Consider the following 15,431-nt stretch of genomic DNA (forward strand, 5'->3'; position numbering starts at 1 on the left):
TATTTGTATCTTGTTTATTTAATGCATAATATTAAATTATTACAATATTGCCGAAAAAATCAATTATGAAAAATTATATAAAATATATAGTGTGACATAAATTACATTTCTTAAATAATAGCTTAATTCTCATTCACAAGTAATGTATAACAGAGCAAATAAAAAAGTTATGTTCATTATACAAATTAATGTTTTACCTTATACATTGTATTCGTAATGACATGCAAAATATATAATTTTTAAAAAACTTTTGTATAAATATAATGTTTAAATCTTATTAATAACTATGTATTGAATGTCGAACCTATAATAGAATCAATCAAAGACACTACTTGAGTACCTAAACTCCTACATTCTTTGTCATGATCACCATTGATTATATTTTGAGATAGATCTAAAAGCCACAATCGTATTTCAATAATGGTTTCAAATAATTCATTTATAATCGTATATTTTGGTATTGCAATAATTACAGCTGCAATATTTTCTATCACTGCGATTCTAACTTTTGCTTGATCATGGAATCTCAGAATCCATGATAATTCTAATATTTCTTTACCCATTTTAGGGGCTAATAAACAATTCTGTGCTGCTATCATTATAGTAGACAAAGTTTTCAAAAATCGAATTAGTAAAATATTTTCTTGATCTGTGAAAATTTGTAACCCACTGTTCAAACAAGTATCTTGTTTACCAAAGCCATGAAGTAATGGATAAAAAAATGAAGATGCAACGTTTCCAAATTTATTCTCAAATGTTTTGAGTGCTTTTGTACTATGAGCGTATCTTTTTGTATTTGATTCAATTCTTCTATCAACAATTTCCTGCCAATTTTTCATTTGATCTTCCGACTTTGCAAAGTCATCAAAGTCATCACTGTATAATATCTTGTATTGTTGACTTTTCTCTGTATTAATGAAAAGTGACACTTTGTTCGAAGTTTCTCTTGTTCTCTGTTTTATTTTAGGCTCGTTAATTGTATCTTCCTTATTCTCGTGAATTGAAATAGTTGATAATCTTCTTGCTGATTCTGCCAATATATCAAGGAAAAATAATCGTTGATTTACAGAATATTTATCTACTGGCAAATAAAATTGCTCGCATAAAAATTTAGCACATTCTTTGGGATAGACAGTCATTATAGCTACACAAGCTTTGAATGTTAATAATTCAAAATTTTCTACATAACAGGATTCTTTAAGTGTAACAAGAAGTTCTAATAATTCAATTGCAAAAGATACATCATCATTTGGTAATTGTGATAATATAAGTTCTTCACAAACTTCTAAGGACTCTGAAAAAACATCTGGATTTGAAGAACTTTTTTCATTTACTAAATTATCACGTAGATCCCGCAAGTATGCTGGTCGTAATTTTTCACTAGCTTTTGTATCATGAGACATATCATATGGTACTAAATCGTCGTCACTATCCAATTCTGCATCACTTTTAATATTGTTTTTATCTTTTGCAAAATCTTCCAAGATTTGTTTACCGAACACAGTCGGTACGTTTGAACTTGCTATAACCGTGATTTGCTCAGCTTTATTATTATCTACTACTTTTGTACTTAGTTTAGGTAAAACATTACATTCAACACCTAATTCATACAATTTCTTATCACCCAATGTGTTAAACTCAATATCTTTAACAATTAGTTTACCCTTTTTAATATCTTCTTCCTTCTTTACGTTTTTTGTTCCCAAAGCTAAGTTTTTTAAAGATTGTACTAAATCTATTACTTCGCCAGGCATATTATTATATTCGAAAGAAAGCTTTGGTGCAGTATCTGACTCAGATAATTCGTCAGTGAAAATTTCACCAACGGACATCCCTATTGCTCTTAAAATAATATGTGTAGATTCGAGATGAATAGATATACCAGAGAACAATAATCTTTGAATATTATCTTTATCATCCTTGCTTAAATAACTTTTAGATTTTCTTACGCACGTAATAATTAATTTCGTAATATATTTATGTTGCTCTATAGAGGTATGATTTAAAGCACTTTTATCACCCCATACATCTAAAAGTTTCATAAGTAATTCGATCAAAATACCATTTTTATCTAAAAATTGTGCTAGGTATGAGATTAAATTTATTACTAAACTGTCATCATTATAATAACACATTAAAGGAATTTTCGTTGTTAATGTATATTTCCAATTTGAATTTAATAATACATCACCAAAAATTTTATGGACTCCAAGATTTACATCGCAATGTTTCAAAAATAATACAGCTACTGGTTCTATGCTAGATGTATCTAGAATTTCTAGTATATTTTGAATGAAATCTCGTTCATTATTTTTATTTTCAAAACACCATTCTGCTAAAATATTAGTAAATGATAATAAATTCTCTGACTTTGTAGTGATTATCAGTTTACTAATTAAAACTGAGAGTAATTTTAATTCTGGTTTGATATCATAATGTAGTCCAATATTTATGAAGGATATTGCACGAGCAATATGGAAGCTTATAATTTTAAGATATGTTTGAGGTAGAAAACTATCAAATATTTTATCTTTCAATTTATTAGCTAGGCGATTAGGCAACGAGATTAAAATTTGCACCACATTTCGCCATGTTTCATTAAATTCTTCTTCTTGAATCACGTTGCGAATTCGATATTTGCATGCATTTACTATTGCGGAAAACAAAGAATCACTTTTCACTAATTGTTCCAAAATTATTGAAATGATAAAAATGTTTCTCTCATTTTCTGTTTCTTTCAAAGCAAAAACTAAAGCAATCAAAGACTCGGCTAATATTGGTAATGTAGCACCATCAATAATCATCAATTGCTTAAGTACTGGATCTAAAATATTTTCTTGTAATGGCCAATTATGATCGAATTTTTCGATAATTTCTTCTAAAATTTTTCCATGTAACATAGAATCAATTTCTGGATAAAAATCGAGATTGCAGTAGTTTTGTGGAGTAAGTGGACCCGGTAAAAATTTAATATATTCAGAAATATATGATTTCAGCTTTTCCAAGTTATTATGACTTTTGATAGGACCCATGGAACACAATTCTTCCAAAAGTCGAATTGCAGCACATTTTGAAAGATTTTCAGCTGAAGTGATGCTTTTTTCCACCTTGGTTGCTGCAAGGAAAGACTTTCTTGGGGACATTACATTATCTTCAAATATATCTTCAATACTAAAGCATACGCAAAATTTTGCAACAAAAATTCATAATTTCCTCCAAATTAAAAAATTTATAGATAAATAGCAATAAAAAGAGCAATAAAAAAGAAAATGTATAAAAATATTGTTTTCTAAATAAAGATTTACAGATATCTTGATTTCATGATAAGGTAATACTAAAGTGTATTCATCAAAATTTAAAGTACATTGTTAATATTACTAAATCATAAAATCATAGTTGAATTTAAATCAGTAAGTAATGTATATTTACCTCCATGGCTAGCTGTGGCAGGTGTTGAATTCATGTTTAAAAAGAGATTAGTATTGTTGGTATTATTTACCCGCCTATCCATAGAGCCAGTAGTCAAAGAATTTAAGCTATCTAAGTCCGATAAAAGATCTGAATTTGAAGCTGCTATAAAATAATCATTTTGTATTAAAATAATTAAATATTTATTAGCGTGTAATAACTCAATGTTATTGAATGATTGTGTATAATGTACCTGTATTATTGTTCAATGATTGCTGGTTATTAAGTATTTGTGGTTGTAAAGTATCAAGTAGATTACTACTCATACTAGAACTTTGGGGAAGTGTATTTGTAGAAGGCATAGTTGTAAAAGAAGTGCTTAATGATTGGGCATTGATAAACATCGCATTATTTACATTATCTGTTACTGAACTATTAATATTTGGTATTGTTGCGCCTATTAAATTTACTTGTGTCTGTGGCAGTTGTGGCTGCGCTGGGGGATTAGATATTGTAACAGAAGAGTTAAAAGCTGATGTAAAATCTGCAAATTCATCGCTATTATCTTTCGTTTTTACTGTAGGACTGCCAAAAGCACTAGTAAAATCCCCAAAATCTGTATTTGCATTTTGAGTTTGTACACTAGGTTGAGTATTTGCTCTTGGATTAAAATCATCATCATCATCGACAGCTGATTTGGTATTATTCTCATTTTGAGCATCAAAAATATCATTTAGAATATCATTTTTATTCTTCTGTTTAGTAGATAAAGAACTATTTTGTGATCCAGATATACCATTCTGTAAATTTAAGTTAGAGTTTTCAACATAAATTGTTATAAAATCAGTAATCTCTTTTATCTAACACTTTTTTACTTACATTAGATTGTTCTCTTCCATAATTTGCTGCAGCCCCTAAATCTACCTTTTTAATAGTTCTTGTCACTCTTGCTGGAGAAGCATTTGTTGAAGTTGTAGATGTAATAGCTTTATTAACGCGATCCATGCTATCCATTGTATCCCTGTATTCTCTTCCTCCTCTTTTTGGACTGGGATGAACATCATTATCAGAATCTTCTCTTTCACCGTCATCGCTATTACAAAAAGATGAAAATAAACAATATTAAAGATATTTGATTATTACTAATGAAAACATAAAACTGTATATTCACCTATTATTTGTATCCTCAAAACCTTTTCCTCTACTGTCTCGATCCCAATCATTATATGAATCAGTATTAGTTTTATCCCATTTTAACCTATCTGTCCATCTATCCCCACCACCAAATCTCATACCCATTGCTTCACTTGATAAACCTACATATTTATCTTTATTTTTCTTAGCTTTTTTTCTTTCTTCCCTTAATTTATCATCATCCTGAATAAAATCAATCAATTCTCTGACTTTATGCCTAATATTAATCCCCTGATCTTTTCCAAATTCATCGATACATGTATAATTTTCTAAAGACCTGAGGTCGTAAATATGTTCTCTAGATGATGTGACCACTCGTTCTGACCCATTGCGAACTAGGTAATTCAATAACAAAAGAGACTGAAAATAAGAAAATAGAATTAATTAATTAAATAAAGGTACTAGCAAAAATTTTACAAAAGTAAAAGAAATATATAAACATTGATGTAACATATCATTGGATGTTACTGAATATTAATAAGATTGTATTATTAATAGCTTTATATTTTTTTACTTTTATTTATTTATAATAAAATTTTCATTAAACCTTTTATATAATTTTTGTTGATAAAATACCTATATATTTATTAACATAACACGAATTAAATATGTATATATAACAGAGACGGATTTACCTTGTACGTTCGGCGCCAATTCCGTTTATTTTCTTGCAACATCCTTTTCCACAGCATGGACATTACCTCAGGAAATTGCTCATATGTGAATGTAGCCTGAGCCAGTTCTTGCATCATTGCACCTAAAGTAATAACATGCGGTAGAATTAATTTTACCACATGTCGAACTTCAACAATGGATAAAATTATTAAAAAGTCGGCAGAATAGTTTAATAGAGTTTAGCATAAGAAACTTTAATAAGTCTTGAAACAATAACTAACGAAATAATTAACAAGAAACAAAAATTATATTTAACAGTAAACATAAAGTTAATATTCGTAATTTTAGTTACACATTTATTGCATGAAAAAATGCGCAAGTGATAACTGTCAAATACAGAAGTGTATAAAATCCAATTTTTATGCAATTATTTTTGAGTACCTTACTTTTGCATAATGAAAGTGAATTTTAAATATATAACAATTAAATAATATAATATATGACAATTAATATAAATTGTTAAAGATGAAATTGCAATTGCCAATATAATTAATTAATTTTTTATTCAATTATTAAGAATCAAAAGTTATGTAATATTATTAGCATTTTCAGTATTTAGAACAAAAGTAATTTTACTTATTATTTTTTATTTAACGAAAATACCGATTTATGTATATCTTACAGAATTCCTTGTGCATAAAAATACTATACTGTCAGCAAAAATAACATTGGATCAATAACTATCATTTTGCCTTCATAACATTAAGCATTCACCATCGCATTATAACGTACAATTTGTACAATATGTTTGGACAAATGTAATTTAAACATTTACAACTCCATAATAATTGACAAATATTTGTTTAAATATTTCTTTAAACATAAAAATTTATACCGGTTGGGCCCCAAGCATCGTCATTTGTTGCCTCTCGAACTTTGGCTTCTGTTTCCGTGTAATTCATAACTACATTAGTCCTGTAATATCATTTTTATTTTCATTAGTACAAATATATACAATAACGTATATATTTTATGATGTATTAATAGTTTCAAATAGATCGTATGAGATATTACAATATACAATATATGATAATACTATTAATTCTAAAGTAAAATTACTTTCACTGTGTTCACGTGGATTGTATGAACACCTGTTAATTGCGCAATATTTTTACGCCTTTGCTTGCATACAATACTTTTGTTTTTAACTTTCAGTAACATATGTTTCATGGTACGGAATTCCGATATTTGTATTGTGAAAAAAGATTGAAATTCAACTCTTTGTTGCAAATGAAATTGATCAAATCAAGATACATTCTTTTACGCAAGACAATTTTGTATGCTATTAAAATGCGCGAAGTACACATAACATATATATATACACAACAAAAAAGACCATACCAATTTTTACGATTGAATTTTTAGTGTCGCGATCGTTATCGAAGTATACAGTTATACATCCAAAATGTTATCTTACTTTTATTTATCTTCTTCTGAACTTCTTCTGAACAAGAAATGATAGTGCAGTTTAAATTTCTCGCGTTCATTTTGAAATCGAAAGTTCTATTACAGGTGAAAACGATCTATCTTATCATGTTTTTGTTGTATACATAGAAAGTATCAAAACGACAGGTACAGAAGGACATTGAGCACAAACACTCGATTATGTAATACTTTTGTCGAGACTTAAAAATATCTACATAAAAAGATATCTATCCTTTTTTTATAAACTCTTATTTTTATTTTAAAGTATTAAGTAAAATGTGATATATCTATAAATGATAAAAATGAAAAGCGGTTATCAATAAAAAAAATACTCTAGTTTACAAGTAAGCATTATGATTTGTTTTTAACAACTCGTTCATTATTATTATTAATATTTAAAAAGTATTTAACATAATAATCTGGCAAAAAGCCGAAGGAATAATAAGCACGTTTTTTACTGTAATAAATAACTTTACTATTCCTATAGACTTAATAATTGAACTTGCACACATGTCCTCTGTTTAATAATAAAAATAATGAAGAACATGAGTTGCCTGGTATTTAAAAAATTAACTGTTCATCATAAGTAATAACAATCGTGTTTGGAATCAGACATCTTCGCGTATATAGTTATATACAGTTACAGGTTACATTTGTATTCAGAAAGAGCTGTTAGAGATAATAGTGTCCTTCCGCTTCTCGATTTTCACAGATCGTGAAGAATCTCACGTTTTCGATCGTGATACCATGAGCGAAACTACGTGTAGTTATCATTTCAAAGAAATAATAAATTCAAGCGGTAACTACGTATTAAGAACTACGCTTTGGTGTTGTTTTAAAAGCAATAGAAGTGAAAGAATCAAAGGATAGCATAAAATAAAAACGGATAGATACTAGTAGTGTTTGAGAACCATTAACCGATTCAACACTATGACCATGTACATGGAATGTAATAAGAATTGGTGTAAGAACAATACTTGTATTTCGTATTTACACAGGAAAAAGGAAAGGAAAAGAAATGTAATGTTCGTGACGAAGTAAATTTCTTATACTTTCAATTTTTTATGAATATTTTACACGCGCATTGAATACAACTACACGAAAGCGAAACTTAACGATGTGAAGATCATACACAAGAATCTGATATTGTTTTGAACAGAAGAAAATAAAAAAATTACAAATTAACATAATAATAAGTAATCTAGAATATAATCTTCGAAGTTTTTGCAAAACTTTTTTATCGATATTCGGTAACAGTTTTTATGCATTTGAAAATAGACATAACGGACAATAATTAATGTATATGCAATTCGTGATGTATTTCTGTTGTTATAAATATTAATTACTATTATTGATAAATATTATAGATCATTTTTTACCGAAGAAAACTGGTACTTTATCAATATCTCATTTCCTTCCTCTTAAAATATGCAAGACTTTCTCAACGGGTAGTCTTGCTTATCATGGAGTGTAACCTGTTCGTGAGCTTGTGTGGACAGCTTATCGTCTAATTCCAGTCGCTATTGTAGTAAAACATTGTTCTTTTTGTTCGTACGTTCTTATCAAGTGAAAAAAAGGAACAATTCTAATAATATTAAAAATTTTAAATATCGTTTAAAACACAAAAATACAAGAGTAGAAAATAAGGAAAAAAAAATAATTACAGATGGTATCTTCGTGCAAATTTATCGTATAATACAAAAGTAGATATATTATGTAATTAGAGTTACACCAATGCAATTTACCGTAATACATTTACTAAAAGATTGCAATTTACATCCGAAAATATATGATGCTTTACATTAACATGATAACAAGATATATAAATAAAAAGATGTTTATGAAAGCTAGCAAATTTTATAAAAAGTACAACAAGAACAGTAATAATAAAAGAAAGTATCAGATAAACGAACGCTATCGTATTATTCGTATTATGAATGAAACGTATAATGTAATTTATTTCATCCTTTTATAGTAACATTATTTTCATCAATTCTATGCAATTTGTTATTATTTGATGTGAAAGTTTATATTCGACCAAGTAAATAAACGTTTTTTTGCAATCTATCTAAGTATACGATATATCAATCTACTATGAAGGCTCATGAGTAAAACTTGTTCGAAAATAAGTGCAGACAATCTTTTATTTATCTTCCGCGAATACCAGATTAAACGAGAAAAGAAAGAATTAAACAGGTTCCACATTCATACGCATGAATGATGCGTTAAACAATGTAATCGAAGTGACTATCAGTGACAGCAACATTAGGGATAAATGAAAAATCGTGCAGCGTATTGAAGGAAGTAGAGTGGAATGCGTTGAAAAAAGTAAAAGCAAGGTTAGATCGCGTGTAACTGACTTAATTGTACTTACGCCTTATCCATTAATTCCCGCACTTTCCACATGTTCATCATCGTGCTTTATACTCCTCACTGAATATAATACGCGTTTTCCGCGTGAAAACTACGTAACTTACACTGATAAATGTTTACCAGCTGTTTTTCGAAGCATTTGATATTGCAACGGCGACGGCGAACGAACGTCACCAGGCGGTGGCCATGTTATCCCTTCCACGTTCCATTCAACTAATACTCGTCACAGGTGTTTTACGTCTGCCAACCTTGCTTTTCGTTATCACAAGTTTTTCTACATAACATTCTTATTCTTTCTAAAATATTATCTAGCAATCGGTAACCAAAGAAATCACGGAGAATCGTTTAAACTTTAAACAATCGAAAAGAATTAATTTCTATTCGAGCCGATGAATCAGAAAACATGTTTACCTTGGCAAAAAAGATGTATAAGTCACCGATTAATATAATTCGGTTAATGTATCAACTATAAATCGTTTAATGGTTGTATTTAATTATTTAAAATAGGATTGTCGTCCTTTATTCTGATATGCTTACGTTGTGTTTAAATATAAAATTTATTTTGGCCTATTGCCAACTGATTATTTGAAAGTTGACAATTACTGATTCTGATAACACTTGTAATATCATTAAATTGAAAAAATATGAAAAGGTATTTGAAATAAAATTAACATTTACTATTTAAATTTCCAAAACATTTAATACCAACTGCCTTTTTTTTCCTAAATGAAAAAAAGATTAAATTACAGTTATTCCATTGACATTATAATATTAACATTTTTATATTCTTATTCCACACATAGCCAAAAAAAAATATTTTCAAACTTTCCTAAATCTTTTTATCAAAATATTTTTCAAAAGACATATACATACATTGGATTGTTTTAACATAATATTATTGCAATGTGATATAAATATTGAATTATCATAAAAGATTCATTGAAAATAATAGCCTTTAATTGTAAATATATACGTATACAATACGTAATTCTTTGTTTTAAAATTTGTTATATGTCTTTGATATTTAATCACACTTCCTTTTTTAGTATTTTTAGAAGTACCAAAATTTGAGCAAGAAATCATCTCTATCATAAAAGATTAAATAGTGTTTATATTAACAATATATGTATTCAAAAATATATTTCATTAAATCATTCAATTTTCGGCTACTGCTTATCTTTACAAAGTGAAATTGTGTTGTATTATTTATAAATATCAGGGGATAAATTAAATATACATATAATACCTGTCTATTTTTTGTATATACCACTAGATGGTGCTAAGAAATAGATTTAGTTTTGTCTTACTATAAAACCATTACTACTTTGCGGTAAATATCGTGTAGTTGGATTGGTTGAATGGATACGTAAAAGAAATACGAATGAACGAAGATACTATTACGTTATGATTTGTCTTTTATATTGATTAATTATTGTAATTATTTTATAAAAGATGATTTGTATATACATGAACATGTTATTTATAATGAAACAGAAGTCATTCAGTCAGAATGAAAGTAACCGCCGTTAACGAAACGGCAACGAACGTGTGTATACAATTTAAAGATGTCAGAACGTGTTTAAATTGTCGTTATTGTGGAATTGACAATGGAAGATTTTAACGATGGTGTGGATGGTAAATTGGCTTTTAGAATGCGAAAAGTCAATCCAGAACAATTTCACACTCTCGTCAAAATGCATCTATCTTTTGAATTGGACCTCAATACTGAGGAGTAAGATAATTAATGTTATTAAAGTTTGAATTTAGAAGTTGATTTTACAATTTGGTACTCTGTTTGCTTATATAAAATAAACTCTATAAACTTTTTAATTTATTGTTATGTATATATATACAGCAATGATTGCATCAATGAAAAGACAAAGTTGAAAAAGTGGGGTCTCTTAAGCTTCTCAAAGAAACCTAAGTCAACAATTAATTTACAAAAAGGAGTCGAAGGTGCTAGCTTATCTGAAGATGGAATAAATCAAGTAAAACAGTTGATAGAATATTTATCTAAAGAACAAAGTAAGTAAAAATATAATGCAGTATACTGTATACATTTATATTATTTGAAAAATGTTTAAATAATTTGTTTTTCCTTTATTTCCATGTTGAACAAATTTTAAGATATTATACAAGAAGGTATATTTCGACGTACTGGTAAGTTAACAAGGCAACAAGATTTAAAAACTGCATTGTATCAAGGCATTCCATTGAATCTTAATGATGGCCGATATAGTGTACATGATTGTGCATCAGTATTAAAAGGATTTTTGGCTGAATTACCAGAGCCACTGTTATCAGATTTGCATTATCCTGCACATTGTCAAATTGCTGGTAAGAAATTAACTAAATCATACTTGATTTTTTTATTGTCATAGTTTATTTTAAGGTCTACTTTTATTGATTTTAGAGTTATGTAGTTCTGATTTAAGTGGGAATGATGCAAGGTTATTAAGATCTCTACAACTACTTTTATTACTTCTACCATCTATAAACAGAGTTTTACTTAAGTATGTCTTGAATCTTCTGAATAAAACAGCTAGTTTTGAATCTAATAATAAAATGAACTGTGATAGCCTTGCTACACTTTTTACACCACACTTAATGTGTCCAAGAAAATTATCACCAGAAGCTTTGCATATCAATTCTCAAAATTTATCATGTTTAGTTGCCTTCATGATTAAAAAAGAAAATGAACTATTTGAAATTCCACCAAAACTAGCTACAGATATCAGAGCATATTGGGTAGAGCAAGAAAGAAAATTACTAAGCCCTAAAAATATAGATGTAAGTTTTTCTTTTCTCTTTCCAAAATTGTTAAATACCTAATAACTTGTAATCATCTTTTATTACAGTTAAACGAATCTATACCAGATACAACAGGTACAGCGCACACAGTATTCAGTTTTGTGGATCATAAATTAACAGCAAAGGCAAATTCTACGCAAGATACTCAGGCAGCATTAGCACAACTGTATGCTCACATACAAGCTATGCCAGAGTCAGCTAAAAAACGTAGGCTTGTAAAACAATTTAATAAAGAAAATGGTCAAGGTACACCAAGACAAGTTAAACATTTTCGAACTAAAAGTCTTGGAGATTCAATTAAAAAACACATATTCCAGAAAAAGATTTTGGGGCATAAAAAATTTGATATTAATATAGGTTGTAATATCACTAGATCAAATAGTGAAGAAAATATATTGTCATCGGTAAGAGATATATATATATATATATATAGAATAAAATATTTTTTATAGCCAATACTTCTTAAGTTCATAACAGCACACTAATTTTATAACATATAATTATACTTATAATAGCACTCCATGATTAATATATTTTATTTGCATGTTTTTAACTACACAGAATCTAGAAAAATCATTACTTCAAACAAAAGTATTACTTAGCAAATCAGATGATGAGCTTAGCATGGAAAATTATGATACAAATAATGATAGCCTTCTTCATACTAAACATATTAGTAATAGTACTGGTAGTCTTAATACTCCCACATTAAGGAGTTATAAAGACAAGAGGAAGGCTATATTGATGAAATTTGTAAATATAAACGAGGAACAAATAGTTCAATATCATGATTGGAATATAAATAAATCTGATAAAGGATCATATATAGATGAATCTATAAATTCAAAGTCAAGTAACGCGAACATATCTTTGCAAGATTCTAACAAGGAATTAAGAGGGGAGAATAATACTGCAATTAACACTGGTAGATTATCTAGACAACTCAGTGAACCACCAGATATGTATTCTTCTCAGAGTACTTTGTATGAAACAAGTCAAAATGAATTATATAGACAAAGTTCAGAACCTACATTTTCAGTGTCAGAAGCAACTCATACAGAAATGATATCTATAGCTAAGTATAGCGAAGAGAACAAGAAAGCAGTGGAACATTCAAAAATGGAATCACACTCTGATAATGCATGTGTTCATTTGTCTCCTATTGTGAAGAATAGACTTTGGAATGTATATGTTGGCCACACTTCAACGCCATCAAATTTATTACGCAAAAGCTTAGTTACTAATGACTACATGTTAACTCCTATTACTAACAATGATAAGAGCATGAGCCCAATTACGCAAAGCGCTACTAAAATGACAAAAGCTATGCAGGTATGAATTTATAATATTATCCCTAATATCATTATTTTATATGTTTCTTTTTACCATTGTTTACTTTCTTTATAATTTATATATATGTCGGAGATGTAGGGATAACGGGCCTTTCTTTTGGAATTTTGGGAAGATTCTCAATACTTTGGGTTAAACTGTTTGTTTAAGCTAATCATTATAGTATTATAACAGTGGACTTGAGGTTAAGGTGACACTACTGGTCACCGAACGTAGCCACGGTCATGGGATGAACGTAGTAGTACTAATGTTGAAGGACACACGTTGTATTAACAAACAAGTCCCGACGGCTCTACGTGAATCAGCCTAGTAACAGTGCCTGGAATTTTGTTGATAACGTGTGGTCGTGTCAGTCTTTTATTCGTATGATCACCTTGGAGAGTTGATTCACAACGTCAGTCTGTCAGTCAAAAAGATACCGTACGTCATAGCAAACGTCATTTCAAGTATACCTAAAATCCAAATGTACAAAAAGTTATCCCGTTGACCGTGGATTCGTTAAACCTGAGAAACATTGTTATTTAAGAGAGACTTTTACGTTATACAGTTAAACCTTGTTTAAATAACACCTGTACATATCATTGTAAATAAAAACCTCTTTGAACAACTACAATGGCATGTCCTAATGAAGAAACACAACGCGCTCCAAGAACCAGCGCCAACCCGACAAACCCGACATATATAATTGTGAATTTACTACAAATTCAAACTAGTAATATTCTATATTAATTACAGGAAACAATGATGACACCCCGATCTAGAAAACCAGTAATGATGGTTTCTGGATCAAACCTATGTAATCTCGCTTCTGTCAATAATAGTTGGAATCAACAGAGTAATAACATACATGGTCCAAACCGTGATGTTATTGGTCCAATAAATTGTACTTCAATTCTAGAAGAATCTCAAAAGCCCAATAACACAGACAGCGAAATTGTATACAACGAAGTTATTGACTTGGAAGATAAAGAAAATTTAAACAAAAATACGACAGAGAAAAGAAGATTTGTTACATCAATTACCGATGACTATTACACAATCAAACAACAAAGTACAATGTCTATAACAAGCACATTTAGGGAATATTTATTGTCTAGAAGTGTGTTAACTGCTAGTCCTGTTGATCTCAGTTTTTCGTCGCGTACTGGAGACTTCGAACAATCAGAATCCGACTTAAATATTTTAAATGAGGATGGCCTTTCTGAAAGCTTACTTTGTTGTTTAAATGGAAATCAACCTGAATCTGATACTTCTGGTATTGCATCTGGTAGTACTAATAGCGCGAATTCGTCGGAAAAGAATGAGGAAGTGGCAAGTTCGCCAAGAAAACGAGCGACTAGTTTACAGCGTAATGATTCTAAGAAATCAATAAAAGAATCTAGAAAATTAAGAAACATACAAGGACAAGGTTTCAGAAATAAACAATTAAGCGAATCAACATTAAATTCTGTAAAAATAAAAGACACATTTCAAGAAACTTCATTTTGACAAAGTGATATAATCACGATATATACCAAAATCAACGTGTTTAAACGTATTATGACATTAATAATATATTGATTTCTATACATATCTTTATGCACACTTTTTCGTTTTAATAATACCTTTTACTTTGAAAAGAGATATTAATATAAAAACTTATGATATCAATAGGTTTGCTTATGAACGATATGAAAACAAAATTTTAAAGTTTACTTTCATTATATAACTTTCTATTTTTTAAAACTTCCATTACTTCTGTATTTCTATAATAAAGATTAAAATATATCGACATGTGATACATTCAAATTCATAATATACGGTGAATAGTTTTGTACTATTTCATTTAATTTATGTACTTTCTTAAAGTTTATATATTATATATTTTGCTAAATTATTCATTATATATGAATAAACTCTTTTGCATAAAGTACATTGACTATAGATACACCTAAATTTCATATTAAACTTTCAATAAATTACGTAACTATGTAAGTTTGTGAAATTTGATAACACTATTACTTTCAGTGTATTTTTTAATATATAGCATTAATAATAATTCAATTATTATACAGGGTGGTTGGTAACTGGTGGTACAAGAGGAAAGGGGGTGATTCTACGCAAAAAAAAGAAGTCGAAAATATAGAATAAAAATTTTTCGTTTGAAGCTTTGTTTTCGAGAAAATCGACTTTGAATTTTCGCTCGGTACGCGTGC

General features: G+C 28.7%; 2 protein-coding genes across 5 annotated transcripts; one reads left to right on the top strand and one right to left on the bottom strand.

Moving 5' to 3' along the window:
• LOC100747146 lies at positions 1–9,457 on the bottom strand. 4 transcript variants are annotated; one of them, XM_024371541.2, is made up of 8 exons: positions 9,077–9,457; positions 6,113–6,192; positions 5,238–5,359; positions 4,580–4,962; positions 4,288–4,501; positions 3,662–4,208; positions 3,430–3,570; positions 1–3,115 (listed from the first exon to the last, which is right to left on the bottom strand). In XM_024371541.2, the coding sequence occupies exons 1-8, from the start codon at positions 9,115–9,117 to the stop codon at positions 285–287; spliced, it is 4,359 nt and encodes a 1,452-aa protein (XP_024227309.1). In that variant the 5' UTR covers positions 9,118–9,457; the 3' UTR covers positions 1–284. The 4 variants fall into 4 exon arrangements, with proteins under 4 accessions (XP_024227309.1, XP_024227308.1, XP_024227311.1 ...); XM_024371540.2 differs by having other exon boundaries at positions 3,430–3,573; positions 9,077–9,445; XM_024371543.2 differs by lacking the exon at positions 9,077–9,457 and adding an exon at positions 7,257–7,853 and having other exon boundaries at positions 3,430–3,573.
• A 916-nt stretch (positions 9,458–10,373) lies between these two features.
• LOC100747265 lies at positions 10,374–14,919 on the top strand. The gene is made up of 7 exons (XM_003493959.4): positions 10,374–10,807; positions 10,931–11,100; positions 11,203–11,412; positions 11,489–11,865; positions 11,934–12,290; positions 12,448–13,218; positions 13,972–14,919. The coding sequence occupies exons 1-7, from the start codon at positions 10,683–10,685 to the stop codon at positions 14,722–14,724; spliced, it is 2,763 nt and encodes a 920-aa protein (XP_003494007.1). The 5' UTR covers positions 10,374–10,682; the 3' UTR covers positions 14,725–14,919.
• Positions 14,920–15,431: the final 512 nt, after the last annotated feature.

The sequence above is a fragment of the Bombus impatiens genome, unplaced genomic scaffold (assembly GCF_000188095.3).
Source record: "Bombus impatiens unplaced genomic scaffold, BIMP_2.2 scf_1445, whole genome shotgun sequence".
Taxonomy (NCBI): Eukaryota; Metazoa; Arthropoda; class Insecta; order Hymenoptera; family Apidae; genus Bombus; species Bombus impatiens.

What these genes read in the sequence shown, in the direction of transcription:
- LOC100747146 (XM_024371540.2), bottom strand. Translation starts at nt 9,117, where the DNA reads ATGATGAACATGTGGAAAGTGCGGGAATTAATGGATAAGGC. An exon ending in ATTGGCGCCGAACGTACAAG is followed by an intron (nt 4,963 to 5,237) that starts GTAAATCCGTCT and finishes TCTTATTTTCAG; the next exon opens with TCTCTTTTGTTATTGAATTA. An exon ending in TTTGAGGATACAAATAATAG is followed by an intron (nt 4,502 to 4,579) that starts GTGAATATACAG and finishes TTTTTGTAATAG; the next exon opens with CGATGACGGTGAAAGAGAAG.
- LOC100747265 (XM_003493959.4), top strand. Translation starts at nt 10,683, where the DNA reads ATGGAAGATTTTAACGATGGTGTGGATGGTAAATTGGCTTTTAGAATG. An exon ending in TGCACATTGTCAAATTGCTG is followed by an intron (nt 11,413 to 11,488) that starts GTAAGAAATTAA and finishes TATTGATTTTAG; the next exon opens with AGTTATGTAGTTCTGATTTA. An exon ending in AAGAAAATATATTGTCATCG is followed by an intron (nt 12,291 to 12,447) that starts GTAAGAGATATA and finishes TTAACTACACAG; the next exon opens with AATCTAGAAAAATCATTACT.